This window comes from Equus asinus, chromosome 9, assembly GCF_041296235.1.
Source record: "Equus asinus isolate D_3611 breed Donkey chromosome 9, EquAss-T2T_v2, whole genome shotgun sequence".
Taxonomy (NCBI): Eukaryota; Metazoa; Chordata; class Mammalia; order Perissodactyla; family Equidae; genus Equus; species Equus asinus.
Genome location: NC_091798.1, coordinates 24,390,366 through 24,410,913, shown reverse-complemented (window position 1 = coordinate 24,410,913; position 20,548 = coordinate 24,390,366). Strand labels below are relative to the sequence as shown.

The window sequence follows — 20,548 nt, the reverse complement described above, 5'->3', positions numbered from 1 at the left end:
TATTAAGGCAATTGTTTTCAAACCAGGTTTGAGCAGAAATTCTGATCCCGAGGTCGGGGCTGGAGCCTAGGATCTGCCATTTGAACAAACTTCTGAGGTGATTTTTACTCAGATGTGTAGGGCTCATCCTTTTGGAATCTCTGCCCTAAGGTTCTCTGAAATATGCTTTGAAAACCGCTAGGTTAGGTGATCTGCAAGCTCTGTTCCCACTCTGACATCTATTAATATATCAGCACACAACAAAGCCGGGTGTGACATTTCTATGAGGGCGGAAGAGGAAGAGATTAAATCAGAGGTCAAAAATGGACAACCTGAAGACGTGTTTGCTTGGTCTAAATAGTATTTTTAAAAATCAAATTGAGTTTATATTTTAAAACTCTCAATTTATGACTTCTTTCTAAAAATCAGAAAATGTGGCAATCCTGAGCCCTCATTCCCATGTGCCATACATTGGCTGGAGCCAAATCACAGCTGTCCCCTCAAGACAGAACTTTTGACCTCCAGTTTTCCATAGTCCTCACTAGTCCCTATTACAGCCCACCTCATCCACTCCATTCATTTACATCATGTGTAGACATTAGAGTTCACGTCCTGTGCAACTTTTCGTAGTAACATTTGAGTTAGGTATAACAAAGTGCTGAGCCTGAAAGTTCTTCACCACTGGGAAGGTTGGGAAATCTCACTTCTTTAGAAATAGGACAAGCGTAACAAGCCACAGGTGTCCTGATATTGTACTTCCTGGGTGTAGGGACTTGAATCCTAATGCCAAGGAATCTGTGATTTCTAGACATAAGTTTGTTTATTTGCTATTTTTGAACTTTATCATAAGCTGTGCTGTACTCACCATTTCTTGTAGGTGTGCTGATGTGGGAAGTGTTCAGCGAAGGCAAAATCCCATATGAAAACAGAAGCAACTCAGAGGTGGTGGAAGACATCACTACCGGATTTCGGTTATACAAACCCCGATTAGCCTCCTCACATATCTACCAAATCATGAATCATTGCTGGAAAGAGGTCAGTATAGGAAGTGGTTTCCCCGAGTTATAATCTATGACTTCAGGGTCTGCCCTCTTTCCTAGAGAAAGGAACTCTCTTAGAGGATGAGACAGCAGGGATGACTAAAATAGATAAGCAGGAAGGTGACTTTGAGCATCTATTAACTAGAGAGGTCCCCCATCCTGAAAAGAGCTGGCAGTGACCTTAAATATTATTTGATTTGCTACATAATGTCAAAAACCGTAAGCATACTGTCAGAGAGGAAGAGGGGGTGTGTTTTATCTATCTATGTGTCAAGATGTTAATTTTCTGAGGAAAAAAATCTGTATCATCAAAAAACCATTAAACGTTCATAAAGTTCACTTAGACTGTGAAAATACGAAAATGATTTAATTAAAGTTCATTTTATTCATGCAACAATTCAGAATGGGGAGCCAATGAGTCTGTACCCCCACCCCAGACATCTCAGTTATCCCATGTTTGGATTACAGGCTGTGCCTTGAGTCACAACAGCACAGGTCTTAGATGTCCTTTGGTGAGTCAGAACATTGTAAATTTCAACGAAAGTCAAAAGTTCCTGAAATAACAATACAAATTCAGATCATTGAGGGGTAACATGGTGGAATTGAAAAAATACAGGATGCTTCGGTTTTGTCTCAACTTTGTCATTTTAGTCATTGACCTTGCACAATTTTCTGAACCTCTTTTCTCTTACTGGTAAGGGAATTGCTTGATCTGTAAGTTCATAGATCTTTTATAATCAGACACAGAAAAACAAACAATAAAGATGTAAAAGCACAAAACAAATCCAATCCTCTTCGCAAGAATTAAATCCAATAGTAATAATAATGATAGCTGACATTTATTTAGCACATTTTTCTTTTTTAACTTTTTTTGTTTTTTGAAATAATAGACTTTATTGTTTAGAAATTTTAGATTTACAGAAAAATTGAGCAAATGGTACAGAGTTCCAATATACCCTCCTCCCCTACTAATAACATTTTGCATTAGTGTGAGATATTTACTCCAATTGTCAACCACTATGGATACATTGTTATTAACTCATGTCTATAGTTTACATTAAGGTTCACTTCCTGCGTTGTATAGTTCTACGAGTCTTAACAAACGTATGATATCATGTATCTACCATTATTGTATCATACAGAAGAGTTTCACTGCCCTAAAATCCACCATGCTTCACCTAATTATCCTTTCCTCCTTCTCTCCAAACCCCTGGAAACTTGATCTTTTTATGGTCCAAGTTTTGCCCTTTCCAGAGTGTCATATTGCTGGAATCATACAGTGAGTAGCCTTTTCAGATTAGCTCCTTTCACTTAGCACTATGCATTTAGGATCCCTCCATGTCTTTTCATGGCTTGATATCCCATTTCTTTTTATCACTGAATAATATTCCATTGTATGGATATACCACAGTTTGTTTATTCATTCACCTACTGAAGGACATCTTGGTTGCTTCCAGTTTTTGGCAATTATGAATAAAGCTGCTATAAACATTTGTGTGCAGGTTTTTGTATGGATGTAAATTTTCTGCTCAATTGGGTAAATACTTAAGTGTGATTGCTGGATCAGATGGTAACACTGTGTTTAGCTTTGTAAGAAGCTGCGAGATTGTCTTCTGAAGCGGCTGTACCATTTTGTATTCCCATCAGCAATGAGAGTTCCTGTTGCTCTGCATCCTCACCAGCATTTGGTGGTGTCAGTGTTTCAGATTTTAGCCATTCTAACAGGCGTGTAGTGGTATGTCATTGCTGTTTTAATTTTAATTTGCAACTCCCTAAAGACATATGATGTTGAGCACCTTTTCTCCTGCTTATTTGCCATTTGTATATCTTCTTTAATCAGGTATCTGATCAGATCTTTGGCCTTAATTAGGTTTATTTAATTGGTTTATTTGTTTTCTTGCTGTTGAGTTTTAAGAGGTCTTGTACATTTTGGATATAAGTCCTTTATCACTTATGTGTTTTGAAAATATTTTCTCCCAGCCTATGGCTTGTCATTTCATTTTCTTAACAATGCCTTTGCAGAGCAGAAGTTTTCAGTTTTGACAAAATTCAATATCAATTTTTTCTTTCATGAATTGCGCTTTCAGTGTTGTATCTAAAAACTCATTGCCAAACCCAGGGTCACCCAGATTTTCCCCTATGTTATCTTCTAGAAGTCTTATAGTTTGCATTTTACATTTAGGTCTATGATCCATTTTGATTTAATTTTTGTGAAGGGTTTAAGGTCTGTGTCTAGAGTCATTGTTTTGCATATAGATGTCCAATTGTTCCGGCACCATTTGTTGAAAAGACTACCCTTTCTCTATTGATTTTGCTCCTTTGTCAAAGATCAGCTGACTTTACTTATATGGGTTTATTTACGGGCTCTATTCTGTTCCATTGATTTATTTGTCTGTTCTTTCACCAATACCACACTGTCTTGATTACTGTAGCTTTATAGTAATCAAGCTTTATATACAGCTTTATAGCTTTATAAACAGCTTTATAGGCAGTGTCAGCTTTCTGACTTTGTTCTTCAGTATTGTGTTGCCTATTCTGAGTCTTTTGCCTTTCCATATATAGTTTAGAGTCAGTACGTTAATGTCTACAAAATAACTTGCTGGGATTTTTATCATGATTGTGTTGAGTCTATAGATCAGGTTGGAAATAATTGATATCTTAACAATACAGAGTCTTTCTATCCACAAATGTAGAATATTTCTCCATTTATTTAGATCTTCTTGATTTCTTTCATTAGAATTTTATATTTTCCCTAATATAGATCCTGTGTATAATTTCCTAGATTTATACCTAAATATTTTCTTTTTTTGGTGTTATATAGCACTTATTTTATGATGCATTTTTATACATGATTTTATTCAATTCTCACAACAATCTTATGATGCAGATACTATTATTATCCGCATTTTACAGATGGCAAACTGAGGTTCAAAGAGGTTAAATAACCTGCTCAAGGTCACATAGCTAATGAGTGGTAAAGCTGAGATTCAAAAGCAGGCCATCTGATTCCAGAAAAGCTGCTGCCAACAACAAGACATAATGGCCTCAAATACAATATATATGGAAGCATATTTAAAAATCAGCAGGGGCTATTGCTATTGAATTCTGGCTTGCTTTGGATTTAGCTGTGGCATACAAGTACAAGGAACTCACAGAGTTCTTTTCTTCCCTCTCTAGAAACCAGAAGACCGACCACCCTTCTCCAGACTCTTGAGTCAACTGTCTGAAATTGCAGAATCAGGACTTTAGCAGAAACTCAATGGCAAGCCATGGGCTGCAGATCCTGCGTGGGGGAGGGAGGCCCTCCTTCCATAGAGCATTAATGGCTGCCACCAGCCCAGGACTCCCCAGAGACAGCTGGCCTATCACCCCAGTCCCTGAGCTGCCATGGAGGCAGCACCCTGACAGAGGCTGGCACCGGGCCACAGGCAGGAGGTTCAGCCGCTGAACTGGGAGTGGGGCCAGACCAGCAGCGATGTCTCTACCCTCCCTTCAGCCTCTTATCTCTTGTGGTGCACAAACCTCTATCTGACAGCTTTCAGGCAACACTTCTTGCACTTCTTCTTAGCGAAAAGGAGAGACGGGGGTTTGACCCCCGATTATTATTTTTATTGGTACTTTAAACATGGATCTAAAGTTTATGGTCAAAGGACATTTTACTTAGCCTGACAATACAGAACCCCAGGATACGGGGGAAGAGGAATGAGGAGCATGACTTTTTTTCGAGGAGAACTGGTGAGCTAATTAAGGTCAGAAGGAGTGAGCTCTGCCACTGAGATGCTCTCAGCCACAGCTTCCTGCCATGGAGGATGATGGGACAACGGCTCACACCAGAGGCCGGATATTCTGAGAAGCAGCTTTCTGAGGTTTTACTCGTAGAGTGCACTGCCACCTCTCTCCTTGAAGGGAGCATGATGAACTGGGATGAACAATTCTAAGCCCATGGTTGGAGCTCTGGGTATGTGGTACCTGGGCAAGAAGAGGGCATCTGATGGTGGGGTACCTACTGGTACAAAGAAAGGCCTTACATTGTCACCACTCTGATGCTCACCGTTAGTACCGAGCCAGGCAGGTGACTATGCCTCCCATTCTGCACTGAAGGCCTCTGCAGGCAGCCTGGGAGGAATGATTACTTCTGAACACTGACTGACTGAGGACTCCGGTCTTGTTTTTTTGTGGCCTCCAGGAATCAGTCCCCTCTCTGCACTATTCCACCCTCATCAGCAGAGGGCAGCATTATGTTGGGCAGTGTGGCCTTGCAGAGAAATTGAATCTTTTTAAGCTCAAGAGTTTTGCAACTTCAAGGTTGAGGCTTTGAAGCCTCCCACAATTCTAGGAGAAGAACAAGGGGTCTGTTCTTGCTCAAACTATCTGGATGGAAACTGAGTCAGGCACTGAGTTGCGTGCTTCCAAGGTACACAAAGATGCCTACTGTTGGCTGAGCGCTTAAATATGCAAAGTGAATATGTACTGAGCTACAAGGCTTACCTGTAGAATCTCAGTTCACCCTGAGTTCACATCAACCCCATGAGATAGTAGTATTATTTCCATTTTACGAATGATGGAACTGAGGCTTTAAAAAGCCAGGACACCTGCCAGAAGTGGCAGAGCAGGGCAATGTAGAGCCAGGATTCCAGCTCACATCTGTTTGACTCCAATGCAGTTTCTTTATTCCTACTCAACACTGTCTCCTACTGGGAATGAAAGGAATTGCAGAGGAGATAAATACAGCAGAGGGAAAAGACAGAAAGCCAGTAAAGACTTCAACATAGCATCAGCAGCGAGTAATGTCACTCCTGCGTAGACACCTATGGTTGGGGGTGTGGCCCTCCAACTTGAATAGCATCTTCTTTTTCTTCGTCGGTATTCTCACCTTGGTCAGAGTTAATGACTTTGGAGTTACTCAGTTAATCAAGCCTTTGATTCACCCAACCCATGAGAGTCATGTTGCATGAAGCCATTTATAGGTGAGCTTCAAAGCAGCTTTAAAAGATTCTTCTGCAGCATATAAATGCTTCCTTTAATTATCATTCCAACTTTGAGTTGGCTGCAGTCTTCTTGAACACTTTGTGGGCAAGGGTATTCCCTGATGTAAGAGAGATTTAATTTTCCCACAGTATTCAGGTAAAACTTTTAGAGAAATTACTGGATGGTGATGCAATTGGCTCTCTCTAAATCATGTGACATTTTGACGGGCTGGAGATTCAGATGTATAACTTTTAACTATGATTATTGTGAAATTGGGAGCCTCAAGATAAAACTCTAACATCCAGAAGATGATTTTATTCAACTTATCCAAAATCATCCTTATTTACTTTCACGCATTTTGTACATTCTCTTTTGGAACCCTTAATTAGAGATAATTTCTGGAACATCCAGCCTGGAAGGAAAACATGGGAATTGACTGATTTCTATGGTCTGGTTTAGAAAATTCCCCTTACATGATATTATCTCGTTCAAGCTCAGATTTGTTGGGGCCATAACCCAACATGTGAGGATAGTTAACCTCCCAGTGTCATATCCTGCAAAATAGGCTTCCTGCCTGGTTTTTTTTCCTCTCACATGAAAATGGTGCCATGTGGTCACAGGGAATTCCCTTATACAAGGTTTTGGTTCTATTTGGGTTTTATAGATTTTGCATTTTGTACCTTTTGAGACTATGTATTTATATTTGGATAGATTGAATATTTATTAGTGTACAGTCATTGCTAGTGTTCACAATAAAAATGTTACCAATATCCTTTACCCTTTGTAAAGCACACGAAGTTAAAGGTTGGGTGTAGTAAATAAAGCTGTATATTTTCATAAAAATGCTCTATATGGCCTGGGTTCCATATTTATCCAAATGTCAAACAACCAAAAATTTTCCTTAAGTAAAAATGGTTACATGGTTTCCTGTTCCACAGACAAGTGAAGACTATATGTCCTTCGACAACATTTGTTCAACAAGTAAACATCAAATGCTTCTGACTTTTCTATGATCCGCTGGGCTGAGTGCTGCAAAAACAAAGATGAAAAGGGCTTTTTCAAGAATCTCCAGGTATGGTTGGGAAGGCAGACATATAAACAAGGATTCTTATAATAGAGCAATTAGAGCAACAACAGAAGTATGGTCAAAGAAGAGAAGAGCTCAGAAAAAAGTGATGGACTCTGTCAGGGGAAGGGTACCATCAGGGGAAAGTTACCATCAGGGGAAAGGTACCGTCAGGGGAAACTTCCTAGAACCTTGCTACTCATAGTGTGGTCCCTGGTCCAGCAACAGCAGTATGACCAGCTTATGACAAATGCATATTCTCTGGCTTCACCCTGAGACCCACTGAATGAGAATCTGCCTTTTAACAAGATCCACAGGTGATCATATGCATATTAAAGTTTGGGAAGCACTGCTGTGGAAAACAATGTCTGACTCAGTTTTGAAGATGAATTATGTTTGGATTTATTTATTTATTTTTGCTAAGCAAGTGGACAGAAATAAGAGAAATACTTTCCAGGTAGAGGGAGAAAGGAAACAATGTATTGGGAAGCAATTATCAGTTTGCCATTGCTAGAGCACAAGGGGTGCGCGCGCGCGCGTGTGTGTGTGTGTGTGTGTGTGTGGTCTTGACAAGAGTGAGGATGATAGGACTAGGCAAATTGAAACTGAGGCTATAAATCCAGGCAAGGATAATGTTTTAAAAGACAAAAAAAGTTTGAACTCTACCTATAGACAGAAAAGATGTCATTGAGCAAGGGGAGAAGGTCAAATGTGCGTTTAAAAATATACTCTGGCTGCAGTGTGGTGAGTGGATTTGAGAGAGATGAAGCTGGGGGAAGAGAAACCAATTTGGAGATGATTTTTGCTTTGCTCCTAGTACCAAATTATTGTTCATATTCATTCACTGTCATCTGCTGTGTGGGTGACGTGGAAATTGTAATTCTGAGTTCTTCAGTCACAGTTGGACAGCAATGAATAGCTGTTCCCTTCCCTCTTAAAATCCTGGTGAAATAAAAGGATTATTACAGTTTCGGCGTGTTGAGTTCTCCCTGTACCTTTCAGTTTACCAATGCCCGCGTCCACGGCAGGAGCCTGTTCATGCACCAGAGGACCACTAGGTACTGGTAAGAAAGCTTGTGGCTTCCACATGGTCCTTTGTGGGACTCACCTCTGGGCTTTACTCCCACTGACAAATGATCCAGATAGGAAACTTCTAAAATGGACTGGATGAACAGCTCCGCTTTTTAGAGGATTCATCCTGCAGACCCTACTCTCCCTGGAATCTCCCAATACACAAGTCTACCACTCTGAGGAAGAGACAGAACATACCCCTTTCGGCAAGGTGGGCAGTGTGTCTGTGTGTCAGCATGTGCAGAGGGAGCTGCGCATTTCCTGGTTAGAGGGGCTCAGAAAGGCGATCTGATCAGAGAGGGTTGGAGGTCAAGCCGCATTCGCACAGAAGGCACATGTTTTTACGTAGACTATATATTTATTTGCCGTGGCTTTGAGGCAGGTACCGGAAATTTGGTGCACTAAAGCCCTCTCCCCAAAGCCACCCCTTGGCGACAGCACTGTGTGTGTATGTTTGAGTGCATGTGTGTATCAGTGTGTGTGCACGTTTATGTGTATGAGTGTGTCTTCAATGACTTTGAGATTCTCCCCAAGGCATGATGTGTAGTTGGCTTGTGAGATAACAGAATCATAGAAATACTGTTAGAAGGAGTTTCAGAGATGACTTATTTATTTTATGAATAGTTACCATTTGCCTGCCATTGCTTGACACTGTGTTAGGTACATAGATGAAGCAGATACCTTGCCAGTTAGGGACCAAACACATCACACTCAAATTAGGATAACTCAAGGAGGGCTTATTTACAAAAGGACTGTTTAAAACAGTGTGGATCAGGTTTAGGAGAGCCACAGGAGGTAGTACAGAGGAAAATAACAGCCAAGGCGCAGTTACCACCCACAGTCCTGAAAAGATGAGGACAGGGAGGGGTCATTTTGAATGTGGAAGCAGAAAGTCACCTGGAGAAGGTTGACTTGAGAGGAGAGGACCTTTAGTGAGGGACAGAGGGAGCCCAAGGCAGCATCACAAGAAGGAAACCAGAGGAATAAATATGCTGACCACACTCTCTTCCCTTCCCCCCATCAACTGCTGGGGCTTCTTGTTGGCCAGAGAACAAGGAAGCCCTAGTAGGGTAGTCCACAGAGGTCAGTCTCCAGGGCCAGAGAGCAGGGTGAGAAGAGTGGAGTGGATCTGGAAGAGCAAAGAGAAGATGTCCAGCACAGACATCAACCCTTCGTGTAAGACACTCTCAAGTAGTAAAAAAGTCCAACACATAAACAAATACAGCTTATCCTCATTCGTACAGATTCCACATTTGCAAATTTTGTCTACTCACTCAAATTTATTTGTAACCACCAAATCAAGATTTGCAGCCCTTTCCCAGTCATTTCATGATACGTTCAGGCCCAGAGCAGTGAAACATTTGAGTCATTCTACACACACATTCTCAGTTAAGGTTGAACAAGGCGATGGTCTGCCTTCTTGCTTCAGCTCTCATACTGTAAACAAGTGTCTTTTTCATGGTGTATTTAGTGCCACATCTTTTGCACTTGTGTACTTTTCACTGGTCATTTTGTTATTTAAAATGGCCCTCAAGCATAGTGCTGAAGTGCTGTCTAGTGTTCCTAAGTGCAAGCAGGCTGTGATGTGCCTTACGAGGAAAATATGTGTGTTAGATAAGTTTCACTCAGGCACAAGTCATAGTGCTGTTGACTGTGAGTTCAATGTTACGGAGTCAACGATATATATTAAATAAGGTGTCTTTGAACAGAAATGTGCATAAAACAAGGTTATGTACTGATCGTTGATGAAAATTTTGTGACCAGAGGCTCACAGGAACCTAACCCTGTATCTCCCCTGGGAGCAGTGGTTCAGCATTCACTAATTCTGTGTTCATGGTGACTTTATAAAACATAACCACCAAATAATGAGAATCAACTGTGATTACAAAAGAATGGTGTAGGTTATCTGATGGAGCGGTGGTCACAATACAGTGAGAGCACAGAGAAAGAGGTGAAAATACACAAGGGATCAAGGAGGGCTTCACAGAGGAAGTGACGTTTGACCTGTGTCTTGAAAGGTAAATGGGAGTTCCCAAGAAGGAGAAGGTCTGGAAAGACATTTCAGGCAGAGAAACGGGCATGCATAAAAACACATCTTATTCCACCTACTTCCATTGCATTATTTTTATGTTAGGACTGGGAGCCTTGAGGCTGAAAGCCAGCCGGCACTGACCACATTCACAGGGGAATTAGTTGAAAGAGTCAAGTGGATTCTGATTCCTCACCTTCTAGGTTCACCTCCACCCAACCGCTCTACACCTGTCTAGAGCTACTAAGGAATTTCTCGTCCCTTTTCATTTTCTCAGACTGATTGTAAGTACAAGTGTCCATAAGCTGAGACAAGCTATACATTCACTTGCTTTTCTGTTTTGTATCTCAAAGTACTTTCCCATCCAAGATGACGTTGGATTTCTACAGTAGCTTTGGGATGGACGTTGGGGCTGGAGGTCTCACTTGAAGAAAAGGGAAGTGATGCACAGAGAGCATGCCTGACGTTCTAGAGCTACATAACACAAGTGAGATTAGAACTCAGATCTTACTCTAAGGCTCATACCTTCTTCCTAGAGATCACATCAAAATTCAAGCCATGTTAATAATAATAACAATAATAATAATAATAAACGATCCCATTTTTGCACACTTAACAATGTACCAGACTCAGCTTAGTGTGTTGCATTTACCCTTTCATTTAATCCTCCCAGGAACCCAAGGGATAGGTACAATTATGATCATCTTACTTTTACAGATGAGGAGTGCAGGGCTCAGTAAATTAGAGAAATCATTCATGGTCCCACAATTAGCAATGGCAGAATGGGGGCTTGAAGCCAGACCTGTCTGTTCCAGAATTCCATGCTCCCAGTCGTTCCATGGGGCGCATTATAGGCCCACTCATGCTAGCCTCTGAGAATACAGCAGCACTCACCCCGGCTATGTTGTTGATTCTCAACCCAGTTCAGAATATGCTCAGACCCTCTTTACCAGTTCTTTTTCAGAATTATCGTAAATAATATTTGTTTAAATAAAGATGAAATGTTACTTGCCATCAAGCTGTGTGTAAAAGATCTGACCTTCAAGGGAGGCCAGCTCTCCAGAAGTTGTGGGAAATGAGCAAAATGAGGGAAAGACAGCAGAGAAGGGAAGCAATGGGTTTCCAAATGGCCCAGGATGGAGCTGCAGTGTTTCAGCCACAAAAAGTCTTCAATTTTGTTTTTTTTTTTGAGGAAGGTTAGCCCTGAGCTAATACCATCTGTGCCCATCTTCCTCTACTTTATATCGGGACACTGCCACAGCATGGCTTGATGAGCTGTGTGTAGGTCCATGCCTGGGATCCGAACCAGCAAACCCCAGGCTGCCGAAGTGGAGAGCATGAATTTAACCACTATGCCACTGGCCAGGCCCCAAAATCCACAATATTTTATCTATAAAATAACAGGGTTACTTCTTAGGATTTTGTGAGGATTAAAGGAGCCATCCACATAAAGTGCTTAGCATAGAGGCTGGCCCCAAATAAACATCCAATAAATGTTAGTTTAGAAATATATGCTTTAACAAATTATTTCAGATTCAAAGAAGGAAACAAGCAACCCAGTTTCCTATGGAAAGTCCTCGGTCTGGCTTCAGTCACCTTGGGCAACCCTTCTTTTTTGGCCTCAGTTGTTTCACCTATAAAATGAGGCAATTTTGAGTAATGGTCAGGTTTTATCTAAGCAATAATAAATTGGGTAACTGACCATCAAGTTTCTCTTTTCCTGCTAACTACACAAATGTTAACTACACAAACCGAATGTGTGAGCCTATTGTAGGGAGCCCACAGCACAGAGGGATTTTTAAAAAATTTTTCTTTCCAACTCATACCCTTTTCCTCCTTTCTTTTAAAAAATTTATTCCTAATTTAAATTTTTTTTAATGTAATGTATCCATGTAACTTGCATAAATATGCTTTTAGAATAAGGTGGTGTATTAATGAATACGTGGATTCCGTTTGGGAGGGGGAGAAATGAGGCTGTGTGTGATTTTGGTTAAAAGCATAAGTTTTGGTTGCACTTGGGCAAGTTATTTAGCCTGCCTTAGTTTCCTCAATTGCAAAATGGGGCTAACAATTATATTTTCCTCACAGGATAATTGTGAATGTTAAATGAGATAATGCACTTGGTAAATGTTAGCCATTATTATTAATATTAGTATTTGTGTTTTCTCTCTCCAGAACCAATTCTTATGCCCATTCTAGATCCTCCACTGTTGGTTTCTATTGAAGCAGGGTTTGCCGATGGATTTTAAATAGAGACCTAGACGTCCTAAGCCACTTGAGGCTTTTCTAAAAACAAGGCAATATTGTCAAACATGGAACCCACATTGCATGGGCCACAGCTTTGCAACAGGCAAAGCAATTCTCACCTCTAGCTTCAATCCTCTTATTGCTGATGGTGCAGCCTGGGGTTGGACATGAAGGAAATCTGAAGGCAGTAGACAGACAGCAACAAATTTCCCTGGAAACGTGCAAGCTAAGATTTCTTTTTTTTTTTTTTTTGAGGAAGATTAGCCCTGAGCTAACATCTGCTGCCAATCCTCCTCTTTTTGCTGAGGAAGACTGGCCCTGAGCTAACATCCATGCCCATCTTCCTCTACTTTATATGTGGGTCACCTACTACAACATGACTTGCCGAGCGGTGCGATGTCCACACCTGGGATCCAAACTGGTGAACCCCGGACCACGGAAGTGGAAAGTGCTCACTTAACTGTTGCACCACCAGGAGGGCCCCTAAGATTTCATTTTTGATTATTCATTCAACACATTCTTACTGAACTTCTATTTGGTACTAGTCTCTGAGGATAAAACAGGGAACAAGACAGAGACATCCCTGCTTTCTTAGATTTTATGCTTTCATGGTGGTATGCAAGCAAGTATATAACCAATTACAACACAGCATAACACGCGGTACGATAGAGAAAACCCAGGGGCTAGGGGAGCATAGGAGACTAACCCTAACCTAACCCAGATGTGGAGGGATCATGGAGGAAGAGACATCTAAGTGGATACAAGAAGGATGAATAGAAGTCAGGCAGCAAACTAGAGAAAGGGTGGAAGGGGAGGGACACGAGGACAAATTCCAAGCAAAATGCCCAACTTGTGCAAAGGCCAAACGCAAGAGAGAAGACAGCAAATTTGGGGAACTAAAAGCTTCCTGTTAGCTGAAGCATAGCAAGCTTGTTCACAGCAGAAGAGACAGGAGAGGTAGACACCAGATCACGAAAACCCTGTAGGCCATGATAAGGAGTTGGGACTCCATGGTGAGAGCTGTGGGGAGCTCGGGAAGTGCTTTCCGTATGAGAGGGGCCTGTCCTTTGCTTTACTTCAGGCGATTTTCCACATGCACAGGGACCCTGGAGTGCATCCCACCTACTTCACCAAACAGATGGGGAAAGAGAGGTGAAGTGACTTGCCTAAGATCGCTTAGTTGCATAACTAGGAGCAAAAGGCAAGCCTCAGGGTTTCCAACACAGTGGTTTCAACCAGACCACATTGCTCCCCTTATAAGCCAATAGAATTCAGGGGTCAGGGAATTATTTTTGCCTAAGCTCTATCTAAATATATATGTCATCATCTTTTTTGTTTTTAAATAACTTGTTCCTGAAAAGTGAAAAGACCGGGAAGGAACAACAGGGACAAATATGTCTTCCAGAAACTACAATATCCAAAATGGTATGCCCTTTAGAATGAAAATCCAATCTCTCATTGTTACATATTTGTAATCACTGACACTTAAAAATCCTAAGGATCTCAGTGGAAAATGGAAAATTTACAAAAGAAAGGAAGAAAGAAACCTCAATTCTGTTTTTAAAGCCATCCTCCACAAACACCCCCACAGCTTTCTCACATGGTATCAGGGACAGAAATGCATGTGTGTGTGTCCATATATATATCTATATATATCTCTATATTATGATATATCTAAGTCATACTTTCTGAAATAGCAATTTAAATTAGAGCGGGTGATGTAACATCAAACCAAAAAGGATCTTGAATTCTGAGTGCCTGGGAAGTGTCGCGAGATCAGTGAGGACAAAGAGTTTCACAAGTTCTTTGCTGAGACATGAGTAATGTGGCTCCTCTATAAATAGGCCCTGATAGGAATAGCTGAGTGATTAAATACAGATTTGTGAGCTCTAGCATTATTCACAATAGCTAAAACACGGAGGCAATCCAAGTGTCTATCAAAGAAACGACAGATAAGCAAAATGTGCATAAATGTGCAGTGGAATATTATTCAGCCTTAAAAAGGAAGGAAATTTTGACATATGCTACAATATGGATGAAACTTAAGGACATTGTACTAAGTGAAATAAGCAGTTTCAAAAAGACAAATACTCTGTGATTCCACTTATATGAGATACTTAGTCAAAATCGGAGACAGAAAACAGAATGGTGGTAGCCAGGTGCTCGGGGAGGGAGATTGGGGAGTTGGTGTTCAATGGGTATACAGTTCAGTTTTACAAGATAAAAAGAGCTCTGGAGATGGATGGTGGCAACGGCTGCACAACATTATGAATGTATTTAATGCCTCTGAACTATACACTTAAAAATGGTTGCAATGATACATTTTATATTATGTAAATTTGTGAGCCTCATGGAAACACTTCAGAAAGGTTCCCTTGTAGCAGGACTTTATTCCTCATATCTATATACACCTTAAAATGTCTCAACTGCTTCAAATTATTTACCCTTTGAGGTCGGAAGGGCAACTATTATTCCCCACATTATAGATATGGGGGCCTCCCAGGAATAGAATGGTGAAGCGATTTGCTAAAGGATCCCAGGTTTGGGATTTGGTGTGCTCCGACTTCAGCGGCTGCATCTCAGTGAGACCCGTCTTTGGAGAGCCCTAAATGGCAGGTAAGCTTTGAAGAGAAAGATGCCTATCCTCTCAGGTCCTTCTCTGCTTGGCCAGGAAATCCTTCCCGTCACGCTATATTTTCCTTTTTGTCCATTAGGCAGTTCGTCCTGAATGAAGTTGAGGCAGGTCCCTGTTTAAGAGATGGCAGCTTTGGGGATTCGAACTGAAAGGGAGTGAGTTGTTCTTGAGCAGAGGAGCAGCATTAGAGACCAGACTCGATTGGCGGAGGCCCCTCTTCCCACCCCTAGACTTATTTTCTAGCACTTCACCCGGTTCCTTCCTTCACAGGACTTTTCCCAGCCATAACTGGGACCTTTGCTGGTTTAGTGTATGCCCTCTTTGATAAACAAGTTTCAAAAGGGCAGGGACCCTGTCTTTTGTACACCAGTGCACATCCAGCTCCTAGCACGGTACTTGGAACAACATAGCTGCTCAATAAATATTCGGTAGAGAAATGAGCGCTTGCAAATAATGTGAGATCAATGAGATCCAAATGGATCCCAAAGCTTCCGTCCTCCCACGGCTGCAGGTGTGGCTCCCAGGCACGGGAGTCTGGGCGCAAGTCCTCCTCTCCAGAGCAGGGGAGTTGGCTGTCCGGGAGCGGGAGCCCGGGGTGTAGGTCGGGGATGCGCGGGCCGCAGAGAGGGGCAAGCCGGGAGCCCCTCGCCGCAGCCATTTCCTGCTCTTTGTGCAGCCGCCGCGCAGCGAAGGGGCCGGGCACCGGGGGGGAGGCGGAGCCACGGCGAGCGGAGGGGCGGGGCCGAGGGCGGGGCCGAGCGCGGCGGCCGGCTGAGCGGAGCCGGGCAGAGCATCCTGTGCCCGGGCGCGGTGCCCTGCCGTAGCCTTGGGCCCCTCCCCTGGACCTGCCGCACACTCAGGTAAGCGGCGCTCGCAGGCCTCCGGGGCGGCGCAGGGACTGGGATGCTGCTGGGGACAGCGATGTGGCCATGAGGATGCGCGAGGGGCCAGCGCACTTTCTCCCAGCCCGTTGGGGGCGCTCGGCGTGGAGCCCGGGCTAGCGCGGCCTGGGGTCCCCGGAAGCCCCCGGAGACGGCACCCCAGGCCCTACTCGGGCCCCTTCCCCCTCCCGCTCACCCCGGGCCCCGCGGCGCGGACCCCCTGCAGGAAGGCGCGGACACACAGCGGGGCTCGGGCGGGTCGTCGGCGGCGGCATCAGCAGGTGCGCGGCCTGGGCCGGAGCCGCCGGCCCTAGAGGAAGTGGCGCTAATCCCGAGCACCGGAGACACCTGCAGCGGCCGCGAGCTCGGCGGCGGCGACATCCCCGCGCCCAGGTACTGCAGAGCGCCGGCCGCCGCCTTTGCGCCGCGGCCACCATCGCCTCCCCCAGGGCCAGCGAGAGCCGCCTGGGCCCGCCTGGCAGCCGCCTGGGGCACACAGCGCCCTGCGGGGAACGTGCGATGGGTGGGGCGAGGGGCGAAGCGGCGGTGTTTGGGTGTGGGGGCTTTAATGAGACAGGAGGCACTTCTGACCCGCTTTGAAGCCTTCTGGCCTAGACTAGCATCGCTCTCTCTCTCCGGCTGGCTGAGGGTGGGGAAGGAGGTGGGGGGAAGGGGACGAGTGGGCTGACTGCTGGGGAAAAGGTTGGGTTTTCTTGATCTCTGAAGAATGGGGAAGATGCCTACCTGTCTGTTGTGGCTTCTGTTTTCCAGGATAGCCCTCCCCCTCGGTGGGTCCACACCGCCTCTGTGAAAAGGAAGAGAAGGGGGTGCTCTCTGTTTTGGGGTGAAGGTGGGGGCGGGAAGCATGTTCCAGCAGCAGCATTGTTCTCTGTAGGGAGAACCTGGCAGGGAAGGTCACTAGGACTGCCCAGGTGCCCTGCCCGGACCAAGGAATCTGACCTGTGCTTGCCTAGTTTCCCCAGCACAGCAAAAACCCAAGGGCTGATGGGCCGTCAGCTCCCCTTCTAGCCAGGCCAAGAAGAGGGCAATGATCTTTTCCTGCCAGCTGGTGGGTGCCTGTGCCCTCATGGCATAGGCAGGGAGACTGGGGCAGTCCTGCGGGCCTGAGGGGCAAATCACGTGACAGTGCTGGTTCCCATGCTCCCCCTTTCCACCTCCAGCCTGTGTCCCCTTTAGGGTGAGGGCTCTTCTCTTACTCTTGGGCACAGCCCCTGTTGGAAGCCATGCTGGCAACCCTGGAGATCGCAGATGTTGGAGGACAAAAATCTAGGTCCATGTCCCTGGGCAGGATTGTGAGTGCCTTGAAGGTTGTTTTCTCCACCATCAGATCTTCTCTGTGACTGTCCCCGAGGCCTCCCAGCTCCATTGCCATACAGTGCCCTGTGCTGCCCCCATTCTCCTGTGTCAGAAGTTGTTTTCAAGAAAAGAGCCAGTGAAAGTGTATATCCTCAAGAGCTAAATACACAAAGATTTCCTATTCAGTACAGAGCAGGTGCTTCAGAAGTCATTTGACCAGAAGGGAAATAGGCTGGGAGGCATGTTCATGGGAAACAAAGCTTTAAGTCAAAATTTTTGACGTCTCTCCTGGTGGAATTTCAGGCAGTGGGCTGGAAGTGGGAGTAGGGAGCTAGGTAGCAATTTTGGGGAACAGCACTCTGAAATGAAAATATCTAGCAGCTCTCAGCTCTGATTGCTGTAAGGGCAGCTTTGGCCCTGAGGGCAGAAATATGTGGGAGTGTGTGTTTGTGTAACTGGTCAGGGGTTACTGTCGCTAGCAGGCATTTATTGAGCACCAGTGTCCACTTGGGGGAGGTGAAACTTTCCTGTGGATATAGAGCTACGGGATGGCGCTGGCTGCCGTCTACCAAGACAGTTACTAGGCCACAAGGAGAGTGTGTTGTTGCTTACAAAGCCAGTGCTTCTGGCTAGTTCTGCGCACTGAGCCTCTGGCTGGAGGCATTCGCTCTCTGCTCACTAAGCTTCTTTATTATATTTCCCGGCCAGTTCTGACCGGTTTTATAGGCACCCAAGCCCGCCTTGTTCAGTCCCTGCTGGAAATGGGAAAGGAAAAACTTGCTTTAGGCATTGGGCCAAGAGTGGGGTCTTAAACCCAGTAAGAGTGGAGAGCTTTACTCAGATGGGATCAGAGGCTGGCCCAGAGAAGGAAATAGGCATGAATTTAAAAACTGGGAAAGGGCCCCAGGAGAACACTCTACGTCCCCTCTGATAAATCACGCCTTCTTGTGTGCATTTCGCTGAGCCTCCACTGCTGTCATTGACCAGCAAGCTGAATTAGGTGATGAATAAGCCACAAGCTAATTAATATTGGGGACAACGCTCCTGGAAAACAGTGAGAGCTCCAGTCTCCACGTTTGAGGATCGGCCCACACTCTCAGAGCTGTTTCTTTGGGCCGCTGTCAGCCCCAGGGTTCCACCAAGAGCGTCACAAAATGGCCTTTTGTAGCCTCCATGTGGCCACCATAACAATGAGTCTATTTCTTTACTGGCATGTATTAATTATTCACTTGTAGTTGACGAAACCAGACATCAGTCACCTCATTGGGGTCTTTGTAAAAGACCTTTGGTCCTGTTGTTTTGAGGAACGAAGCTATGTTTAGGATCCAGAGGATGGACCCTGCATTAGTAGTAGAGGTGGGGCAGGGGAGTGGAGCACGCTGCTGCCTTCTCGGCGGTGAGTGGCAGGCCAGCAGTGGTGGGGAAGCAGCTAGTATTTCATGGGGTGCTCTTATTAAATGGGGGATGCATGAAAGTAGTAAGTACTATTATATTTATATATTTATTGTTATGATGTATTAATTATGTAATCATTAAGAATGTGGCTCACGTGTGTAGTCAACCCACAGCTCTTACCAACCCCTCGACCTCCAGAGCCTCCCTGGATTTTGTTTTTCCCAGGGGAGTTGGTCTCTGTGACCAAGAAACTCAGCCCCAGGTTTACCTGCAGAAGGCAACCGAAGGAGCGGTGAGACATAGTGTCAGTAAGGGCGTCCGGTAGGCAGTGCTCTGGAGTGGCACCCTGATGGTGGGTGTAACTTGAGCGGGCAGAGAGAAGGGGGAGGGAATATGCAGAGCAGAAGCCCTGAGGTGGTTCTCACATTTCAACACACCGAGGTCAGGAAGGACCTCTTCCTCTGCTTGCATTCAGTATTTTGCAACCAACCAAAAGCTTTGAGGGCACGCTTTGCTTTCCCAGGCAGACAGAGCAGTACAGTGGCCTGAGGACACAGGATGCGTCCCTGACTTGCTGTGTGCCTTTAAATCAGCCACTGCCTCTCTGACTTTAAAAACCAGGCCACAGAAAGCAGCCTGCCTGCCCTCTTGTTACCTGCCTGCCCCCACAGGAGCCTGCGGGTGAGATAATGTCTAAATCCCAGTCTGAGAAGAAAGGGCCCTGGAAATAGAGGAGAGGAGGAGTGTGTGGCTCTTTTGGATGACTGCCCTCCGCTCCTAAAGGAACAATTTATTAATTATATATTGTGTGTCAATTTAAGAAGACAAATCTTTGGCCTCTCTGTACCATGGAGCCAACAGGAAACTGAAGACACTTTATGATTCACAGATTCTGTCAAGGCCCCTTGTCTGTACAAAGACACTTCAGAATTCAGTCAGTGGGTGTGGGACGCCTCCCAGGATGCAAAGAGTTTGGATATCGGCTTCCTAGCCAAGGCCGTTATGCCAAGGGCTGTGTGTGATGTGCCTCAGAGGACTACCATTTAGGCTGTACCCTCTTGGACCCTTGACAACAGAGGAGAAAACAAATTGGGCGCAAATTCTTGAAAGAAGTTGTTTTGGAAGGCAGAGCTTGGGTTCAGGCCGAATTTCTTGCAGAAGTCATTCTGGCTGAGTGGCATTTTGATAGACTTACGACAAAGCAGAAACAGTGCAAGGAGAGCAAAAAGTAAACATGACCTTCTGGAGAGATGCCTGAGAAAGACCCAGTGATGACTTCATCTGTAGGCCTTTTGGTTTTGTGTTTACGTCATCTTTAGGTCATCACAGAGCAGTGGTGCTCAGATTGTAATCTCTTCGTGGAATGGAGGGGTGTTTAGTATAGCCACGTTGTGTGGTCTCTGTCTTTTAAATAAGGCAGGAGATGAGGTCCTCTGCAGAAAGGAAAGGTGGTGGATGGGTTAGGAAAGTTCAGGCAACTTCCAGAGGTTTGGAACAGCTGCCTCTGTGGGTGGAATAAGAAATCAACTGGGGATGAATGAGAGGATTGTCTAACTTCAGTGAAGGCCCAGCTAGGATCAGAGGGAACCTGCAGGGCTGACCCTTATAGAAGACACTCAATAACTCAGTGTTAAGTGAAGGGACACCTGAGAACTATTTTCGATTTATACTTTTCAAATGTGATGACTTAAGACTGATTTTGTCAAGATATAAATGGTGAGGCAAGAATTCAAGACTCGAGGTGAGCCATCAACCTCCAAGTCTCCTGTATCTTCATATGGGAAAGAGGAATGAGCTTTTTATGGTTTAAGGTGGAAACTGTATGACAAGAATTTTCTAAAAAATGCTCCTTAGATTCTTATAGTAGTAAGGTGGGTTAGATATGGTACCTTAGACAACTGTGATGTTTTAAATTTTGTA

The 20,548-nt window shown here is 44.5% G+C and overlaps 2 protein-coding genes across 8 annotated transcripts in view; both read left to right on the top strand.

Moving 5' to 3' along the window:
* The window catches only part of ITK (IL2 inducible T cell kinase), a 66,283-nt gene extending 59,453 nt beyond the window's left edge, over window positions 1-6,830 (top strand). For both annotated transcript variants that reach the window (XM_070517157.1, XM_014842706.3), the window contains exons 16-17: window positions 857-1,014; window positions 4,197-6,830. In XM_070517157.1, the coding sequence (XP_070373258.1) occupies window positions 857-1,014; window positions 4,197-4,268 (230 nt within the window). In that variant the 3' untranslated portion in view covers window positions 4,269-6,830. The remainder of the gene's footprint in view (window positions 1-856; window positions 1,015-4,196) is intronic.
* Window positions 6,831-15,750: 8,920 nt separating this feature from the next.
* The window catches only part of CYFIP2 (cytoplasmic FMR1 interacting protein 2), a 125,969-nt gene continuing 121,171 nt past the window's right edge, over window positions 15,751-20,548 (top strand). For 4 of the 6 annotated variants that reach the window (XM_070517154.1, XM_070517151.1, XM_070517152.1 and 1 more), the window contains exon 1: window positions 15,759-15,895. The gene's annotated coding sequence lies outside the window, so the exon portion shown is untranslated. Of the gene's footprint in view, window positions 15,896-15,923; window positions 16,310-20,548 lie in introns of those variants that run through there. The other 2 variants (XM_070517153.1, XM_070517150.1) reach the window with 2 other exon arrangements.